The sequence below is a fragment of the Mytilus galloprovincialis genome, chromosome 6 (genome assembly GCF_965363235.1).
Source record: "Mytilus galloprovincialis chromosome 6, xbMytGall1.hap1.1, whole genome shotgun sequence".
In the NCBI taxonomy this organism is placed as follows: Eukaryota; Metazoa; Mollusca; class Bivalvia; order Mytilida; family Mytilidae; genus Mytilus; species Mytilus galloprovincialis.
Genome location: NC_134843.1, coordinates 37,127,808 through 37,137,438, shown reverse-complemented (window position 1 = coordinate 37,137,438; position 9,631 = coordinate 37,127,808). Strand labels below are relative to the sequence as shown.

Here is a 9,631-nt window from a genome sequence, read left to right as displayed (position 1 = left end):
CATTCGGAGAAAAGGAGAACGGAGAAAAGGAGAACGAAATTGGAGCAATTAGGATTGTAACTTCTCGTCGTTATCTGTTTAATAGATATTCCTTTACGTCAACCAACTCTGCAAAATTTTCGGAGGAATGATTTCAACCACTTGGAACCTGTTTTTTAATAGCTTTCTTGTGAGCAACAGTCCTCTATCATAGAAATAATGACAGGAAACCCAAGCCCTGGAATATCGTACGGATAAACTGGGAGATATAAACCCCAAATGCATATGCTGCTGGAATGTAGCTACATAGCAATTGACAGTTCACAATCATATCTCATTCATTAAAGAAACATGTAGGTTTATCTTTTGTAACAAACAAAATACTAATGGGGCATGTGGCATTTTTGGAACATGCATGTACACATACAAAAGAAGATGTGGTATGATTGCCATTGAGGCATCTCTCCACGAGAGACCAAAATGACACAGAAAATAGCAACTAAAGGTCACCGTATGGACTTCAACAATGAGCAAAGCACATACCGCATAGTCAGCTATAAAAGGCCCCGAAATGACAATGTAAAACAATCCAAACGAGAAACTAAAGGCCTAATTTATGTACAAAAAAATTAAAGAAAAACAAATATGTAACATGGCTTGTTTACGAACACTGTAGGTTAGCACTAAATTTTGACACTGATACTAATTCTTTTCAACCCTGTGTTAAAAAAATAACTGAAATCAGCATTAATGTTTATTATTCGGGTGTGGGATTTTCTCACTGCGTTGAATACCTATTGGTTGCCTTCGGCTGTTGTCTGCTCAATGGTCGGGTTGTTTTCTCTTTGCATATTCCTCATTTTTATTTACAATTTTATACTCTATTTATTAATACATTGAATGATCTCACCATTACAAAGTAACTTGTTGAAATCATTATTACTTACGGTGAGATGCCCCCAGTTACTTAACACAATGACATACATATTTTACCATCTTATTAGCGCTGTTCAGTCATCATCGGACTAAGTTTTGTTAAATGTGAATGGGAATGTAAATTAATTTATACATGCACTTTTTCACTACTTTTATGTACATTTAATACACATTTATACCACCTGAACAAACTGTATTAACAACATCAGCAACACGAACGGTTACCCTTTTTTCTGTACCAGATGTGCATTTCGACAATCAATGTCTCTTCAGTGATGCTTAGGTAAAATAATTTGAAAATACAAAGCTTATTAGAAAATGAAAAGCTATAAACCAAAAAGGACAAAAAGTAAAGCCAAAGCCGTGCAAGAATAGTCATCAAAGGAATAAATCAGAGTTTTGCACGAGGGAGAATATTCCTTGTTTTTTTTAGATAATTTCCAAAATTTTGCAACAGCAAATTTTAAATTTAAAATTCGTATTTTCATGCTAGTACCGAAGTACTGGCTAATGGGATGGTGATGCCCTCGGGGTCTTTCAGTCCACCAGTAGAGGCGTCGACCCAGAGTTAGTAGGAACATGAACGGTACACATTTTTCTGCACCAGATACGTATTTCTAGGCTTAATAGTCCATTTATATAAACAAAGCATACCAGCTAAACCTTTTAACTACAAACATTAATTACTTTAAAACATTTTTGTTTTGTGTTGTTAGGTAAAAATATAGTAAAGACTTAGGACCAATGATACAGTTACTATATAAGCTTTGAGATTTGATACGCAATATAGCTTTGCATCAAGTAGGTTTTAAAAAGAAATCTGATATATATTGCATAACTATGGACACTTTCGCTAAAATATGTTTAAAAATATAGCCTTAACATTATTAACTTTAATTGTATTTCCAAACGCAAAGCTTTTTTCGGCTTTATTGCACAGTGGGTGTTAAAGTACTAGTAGTTACTACATATATACACACACACTTTAAACAAATGTAAACAACACTTTATTTATGCACACTAAGAGCTATTTAACATGTTTAAGATTTACCTTCGTTTCTATATCCGACAATGTGTATACTTTTGATTTAAATTAAATTAAATATAATATCATATCATCAAGGCCATGCCACTTACTGTATTCGTTTTTACATGCCTTTTGAAAATATGTTACAAGGTAGCCTAAATTTAACTTATTGAATTATATATAATACATTATTTTTTTTCAAAGTTAGGATGAAGTTTAAAAATGATAAAATATTTTAAAACCTTTTTCTTGTTTTCTTATAGTCAGAAGCATGTTAGTCCACATTAATAGGAACTGTATGCAGGAGATTTAATATAATATAATTACATACTTTTGGTGTGACAGACTGAAAAACATCGTGGTTTAAAAACCGATATTTATATGTCTGAATTAAGCACACAAAAAATGAATAAATACAAAATAATGTAGTTAAGGTGACCGAACAAAGTGTTACCTTCTATTTAATGGTTGTGCACTGTTAAATAAAAGAATTATGAAATCCCTATATGAAAAAAGGATATATTAACATTCTAAAGCTTTCTTCTACTTTAGGACTTCATTTTATAATTACTTGAGTATTTTGTGTTTGTATATGGTTCAATTTGTTACAGTTGTTCTAAGCAAAATATATAGTTCAAATAAAAATATTTCAAAACTTGATAACAAATCTCTTTTTATTTGGCTAATGGGAAATGAAAATAAAAACATTTTGATAATAATTTGTCAATTATTAGAGGTTTTAAATATAAACAGGAATACAATATTAAATTAGATTTCTCTAAGTATATAAAGATATAGAATGATATGTATGATCAAATATGCATTTACATTAGTTATTTCTTTTACATTTAATAAATCATTAGTATACTATGAGGTGTGCTGTCCAATAATGGGACCAGAGTAACAGACAATGGGTCATATCATATTATATATTTTTATTATTACAAATTGCTTACTTCATTTGCTTTAATATTTTATATTAATCAATAAAATCAAAATCAATCATATTATGTACTTTGTTTAAACTTTTCTTAATTTTCTTTACATTAGGTTTGAACATTATATTGTAATTATTCTGCTCATTTTGGGCGCCGTGATTGGCAATTCAAATATTTGTTTGTGTGTTTGTTTGTTTTGTTTGTTGTTATGTTCATGCTTTGATTCAAGGTTATCATTTTATTTTAACTTTTTCTGCACTTTTTCAGAACCGTGTATGCATCCGGAGGAGTTATCTTAAACAAACATCCACAGTAACAGATCTAGAAATCAAACATTTGATTGAACGCGCTGTAAATGACTTTATTGACTTAAACCAAATAAAGCTTAGTCGACGGGGACAAACGTATACCGTAAAAACACAACTGTCAAAGTATTTTATTCGTCCAAATTTAATTTAGAAACTCCTTCTGTGTTTGTTATCTCATGTCATGTTCTGCCGTGAAATAAATTCTATCATTTTACTTTCTAACTAGGACCACCGTGAGTACCGATACAACATAGCATTTAAACATGCTATATTACATTGCTTTGAGGCATTGCTGTGTTACGTATTTGTTTTCGGTCATTATTTTGTACACAAATTAGGACGTCAGTTTTCTTGATTAAAATGTCATTTCGGTGCCTTTTATATCTTACAATGTGTTGTGTTCTTTGTTAATGGTTGAAGACCGTACGTTGACCTTAATAAATTGATAATTTTTGGGTCGTTTTGGTCTTTTGTGGAGAGTTGTCTCATTGGCAATCATACCACATCTTCTTTTTTTATATACATACCATCGTTTTTAGCGGATTATACCATTAAGCTTTTGCCCCTGACACCAATGCACCTTAGATTGATCATCGCACTCGAAGTCTTACTTAAATGTATGTTCACAATATTATATAACACAATACTATTTAAACATTCGATGAACTATCAAAATGTTTCTCTGTGTGTGCTTCTCGAGATCCTATGTCCACGCTACACAAATTTCGTTCAAAGTGTGACTTTTTACGTGTTTTGATCTGAGCGTCACTGATGAGTCTTCTGTAGACGAAATGCGCGTCTGGCGTATTTAATTATAATCCAGGTACCTTTGATAACTAATTGATACATTTATCCCTTTTAGGTTTCTGCTAGAAAAAAATCAGTCCCAATCTGAGGTAGAATTTATTATGTACCGACGATGTTAAATGGACATATCATGTCATGGCCTTTGTTCTCTGAGAGATGAATATTCAGAACTCAGACGCACGCGTTATAATTGAAAAGCTAAAAATGTTTCTTGATTGTTATAACTCGGATATATAACTCTCTGAGAACGTCCCCATTTCGAATGAACGTGACACATCCCACAGAACCAAACGGACGCCCCTCAGTATCATAGATTCATTTTCGAATAAGACTCATTAAGAGGAATGGTACTGACATACTAGTAACATGTGCATTTACCGATGAAAACTATTAGATATAAAAGTTCCTACGTGTATATGATTTCACATCATTGTTATTTTGCTTAGTTTCTTTTCTTACCTATTCGATTTCGGACATCGAGTTCGGATTTCTTTTAAACTGAGTTTTACTGTGCGTATTGCTGTGTGTGTGTTTTTTTTTATATATATATTGACTAGAGTTAAAGGGGGAGATTTGAGATTCACAAAACATTTTTAACCCGCTGCATTTTCGAACAGTGAAAATCCTAGTTATTTAAGATTGAAGTCGAACACACCTGCCATGTGCACGTGTTGGATTCGAACTTAATTGCAACCTTTTATACGCTAGTGATACATTGTGATACAGTACTTGAACTACTTAGACTTGTAGACCACATATTAATTCATTAAAGAAAATTACGTTATAAATGTGCGACCAAATATAACTAGTAAGTATGCGTCACCAAATATATTGTGCTGTCCTGTTTAATTGACGTGGAAGCATTAAAAATAACATCTCATAGCCACTTAAAAGAAAATAAAGTGTACTGTTTAATGTTGGCTCAGCATGAAATGAATTGCTATTGTTAAGAGTATCTTTTTTATGCTTTCACCATAATAATACAACGTGTGGTGCAATATATTACGCATGGTTTTAAAGTGCAACATTTTTCATATTCAAACAATGACAGGAATATAAATGAGGAAGAAACATTGTAAATAGTATTCGTCATTTAATGAAGATCATCTTTATATAGACTTTTAATTTCAAAGCGTGTCTATTTTCCCGAATTAGAACGTGCAATGCGGAAGTAATTTATATCTTGTTTGATCTGTAGCCTCCAACACATTTCAACTTTGTTTTAAAAAATGACAATTTATCAACTTTGTGTTTTATTACTCTGTCAACTTACAATTAACAAATTAAAGAAAGGTGTAGAAATTTTTATATAATTACAATTTTTCAAACTTAAAAATTTACAAAATTATTGCTAAAACCAATATATTCTCTAACCGGTTGAATTTCCCTTCACGAAGATACTGTCCGAAGTTTGAGCAAGATTAAAAGGATACATTTTAGTTGCTGTTAAATTGTAATTGTATTTCATGACATGTAATTATAAACAAACTAAACAAATAAATGTCAAATCTTGGATATCATGTTGGGTTTACCATTTTCACCACCAATTTGACCTAGAACGATATGGTCTGCTGTGTGAAAGTTGTCCAAACATGATATCCAAGATTTGAAATTTTCAAAAGACAGCACTGAAACAACATTTATTTCAAGCATTTATTTTGCAGGTTTTCTCTTTTACGACCGTCGACATCCTGTTTATAAATATATATATATGTTACAGGCATTTTCTAAATTTAGGCATTTTGTAAAATGCCTGAAGATTTTAGGCATTATCTAAATTGCCTTCAAGATTCAGTCATTATACATAATGACTATTTTTTCTAGGCATTTTACAAAATGCATGAAAAAATTGAAAGGCATTTTGCAAAATGCCTGAAATCATTTTGAATAATGAAATATTAAAAATAAAAACAAATGAACGCTTTGAACACCAGAACAGTTTTATTTATGATAATTATTACTGAATTAAGCAAGAAGAGTTTATATAATCAAGAATAAATTTTACTAAATTTAAATAAACTCAACAATTATTTATCATTCCTCAATGTTTGAATGTCAGAGCTGTTACACAATATTTGTCCTGAACTTTTGTAAATACATAATTGTTTGGCGTAAAATCTGGTTTATGAATTATAAACATATTGTTCACGTCTAAAATATGCATGACATATTTGAAACTGAAAGCAAACAAGAAACAATCCCTCAATTAAAAAGAATAAGAAAAGTCTCTACTTCATATGTTCATTTTAATTTACTGTTTTGAATCCAGAATTTCTAAAATTCTATTGTAATTTTCTTACTATTGACAGAACAATTGGTTCTTCTTCAATTTTGACAAAATAATCACAAATTCACTACTGGTATCTGAAATCCAGAGTGAGTACATAATTTATGTAGTTTTACTAAAAAGTAAACATCATATGACATATAAACCTTCGCAGCTGGTTTTTTTTTTAAATAAATTAAGTTTACCAAACCATTAGATATTTTCTTTTGTCCACTTTTGTCAATGATAACCTTCGTTCTACAAATTGCCTGAAACTGAACAGGCAATTAGTTGAATTTGGCTTCAAAATTTCAGTCATTTTGTAAAATGACTAGGTATTTTTAGTCATTTTGTATAATGCCTGTCAAGGTTAGGCATTTTATAAATTGCCTGAAAATTCAGTCATTATACAAAATGCCTAAATTTAGAAAATGCCTGTAACATATATATAGTATTATATAATCTGAGTGGAACTTGAATGTGAAATGTTGAGAGAAAAAAACTTAAATGTCTTAAATGAATGTGGATATAAAAAGTAAAATGAAGATTGATTGCTTGTTGGTTTCTTATCGTCCAGTGGAAAATATTTCATACATATTCAGGACGATTAAAATGAAGAGAACAAATGTTTAATAGGGACAACCAGCCAACTACGGACCATTATCGGGCAATGCGCAAAACAACCTGCCAAATACGAACCATTATCGGACAAGGTGCATAATAACCTGCCAAATACGAACCATTATCGGACAAGGTGCATAATAACCTGCCAAATACGAACCATTATCGGACAAGGTGCATAATAACCTGCCAAATACGAACCATTATCGGACAAGGTGCATAAGTACCTGCCAAATACGAACCATTATCGGACAAGATGCATTATAACCTGCCAAATAAGAACCATTATCGGACAAGGTGCATAATAACCTGCCAAATACGAACCATTATCAGACAAGGTGCATAATAACCTGCCAACACGGAAAACAAATGTACATGTAGATGTGCACCTCTTTTTTGTTATAACATTTTTTGTATTCAATAATATTTTTTAAGTGCCAAAGTTTGTGGCTTCATTGTCAAAAGTCAATGAATTGCATCCCTTTATTCGTCTTATTAAAATATGATTATAAGAGATGAAAACTAAATAGGAATAAGATAGCAACCTATAAAACAAGAAAACCAGAAAATAATTTTGAATGCAAATTGCGGTCTTCAATAATACACAAATAGGTAACAATTCTCTGTAGCAAAAAAAGATAATTCTGGTAGACAAAAGAAAAATGATTTTTTTTAAGTTTATGAATTAAAAAGCAAAGCTTCATATAATGCCCCTAAATTCCATATAATATACACTTACATCTTGATTACACAGCTACTTTAATATTTTGAAATAAAACTGAGAATAAAAATGGGGAATCTGTCAAGTCAAGTTCCCGACCAATATGTCCTCAACACAACGGGAAAATCTCGGATCCGGATGCGGGATTCATCTGGCCCCTCAACAAAAATGTGTACTTGTTCAGTGAAAATGGATGTAAGACTAAACTTCAAAATAGATATATAAAATAAAATTGAAAACATACAAGACTAACAAAGGGACTTGGTAAGGCGCAAAAATGCGACGGGGTTAAACATGTTTTGTGAGATCTCAACACCCTTTCAACAAATGTCACCTACCCAATTAGACTATTTACCTTTTCTTTCAATGACATGAACACCACGACGGGTGCCACATGTAGAGCATGATCTGCTTACCCTTCCGGAACACATGAGATCACCCCCACTTTTTGACGGGGTTCGTGTTGCTTATTCTTTAGTTTTCTATGACGTGTCTTGTGTACTATTATTTGTCTGTTTGTCTTTTTTTTAGCCATGGCGTTGTCAGTTTATTTTCGATCTATGAGTTTGATTGTCCCTTTCTTGATTTATCTTTCGCCCCTATTCAATACCTCTAGTCAATGTAGAATAAACAAACACACAGCTATACGAAAAGTAAAGTCAGTTTTAAAGAAGTCCGAGTACGATGTCAGAATATGTAATAAAAGAAACTAAGCAAAAAGGTTTATTCAAATATATTTTTAAAAGAGTTTAATGTTCTGTTCTTTTCCTATACATTTCATTTCCAATAAAAATATTTGACATTTGTTTCTCGCCAGAAAAAAAAAAAGAAATATTCCAATTTGCGTTATAAAAAAACCGAAGCACACTGAAATATCAATAACTTTTCCAATGACCTTGGTATGTATAAATTTGTACATTTATATACAGAAAACGACGTCATTTATGATAAACTAGCTATTTGTATTTCTCATCACAAAAACATAAAAAAACGTAACAAATACATTTGAAATAGTTTTCCATAAAATAAAATTCACAAATTTCCCTTATTTCATAATAAGTCCGGTCTTAAAATAAACATTTCTGAACTGTTAAAGAAAACATGGCTAATCACTTAATGGTGTTTTAAGAGGTCAAAATATCTCATTCCACGTCTATTAAACTGACAACAGTAAATAGTGTCCTAATTTATTTTCTTCATTTTCTTTAAATACGGACAGGAAACATGAAATTAATACATTTCCTTAACGTGCATGTTATTAAAGACCTCTGACACGTTGTACGGAAAGGGAAACTTCAGGAAATAATATATAAGTGAAAGTCCCAGAAACCTGTCCATAGTTTCGCATTTGGTTAATAAAATGTATACATACATTTTTATATTTTGCCTTTTACATTTAGTTTCCTCTGCTGTACCGAAAAGTAAAGGTAAGTGTATTTTAGTGTTTTACAAGTTTCAGGCTCGTATGCACAAAACTACTTACGTTAAGATTTGTTCCAAAGGGATGATTTTTTCAACTTGTCGTACATTAGATTAGTATTACGATTGGATATATTAAAAAATGTTACTTTTGTCCATCTGATGAGTTAAGCCTTTTTCAACTGATTTTTATAGTTCGTTCTTATGTTGTACTGTTATACCACTGTCCCAGGTTAGGGGAGGGTTGGGATCCCGCTAACATGTTTAACCCCGCCACATTATTTATGTATGTGCCTGTCCCAAGTCAGGAGCATGTAATTCAGTGGTTGTCGTTTGTTTATGTGTTACATATTTTATTTTTGTTCATTTTGTTTGTTTTTTGTTTTTTGTTTTTTGTTTTTTTGTGTTTTTTTTTACATAAATGAGGCCGTTAGTTTTCTCGTTTGAATTGTTTTACATTGTCTTATCGGGGCCTTTTATAGCTGACTATGCGGTATGGGCTTTGCTCATTGTTGAAGGCCGTACGGTGACCTATAGTTGCTAATGTCTGTGTCATTTTGGTCTTTTGTGGATAGTTGTCTCATTGGGAATCATACCACATCTTCTTTT

General features: G+C 31.5%; 1 protein-coding gene across 1 annotated transcript in view; it reads left to right on the top strand.

Moving 5' to 3' along the window:
• Positions 1-8,930: 8,930 nt before the first annotated feature.
• The window catches only part of LOC143079499 (uncharacterized), a 14,018-nt gene continuing 13,317 nt past the window's right edge, over positions 8,931-9,631 (top strand). Inside the window, exon 1 of the mRNA XM_076254863.1 lies at positions 8,931-9,030. Coding sequence (XP_076110978.1) covers positions 8,964-9,030 — 67 coding nt within the window. The 5' untranslated portion in view covers positions 8,931-8,963. The remainder of the gene's footprint in view (positions 9,031-9,631) is intronic.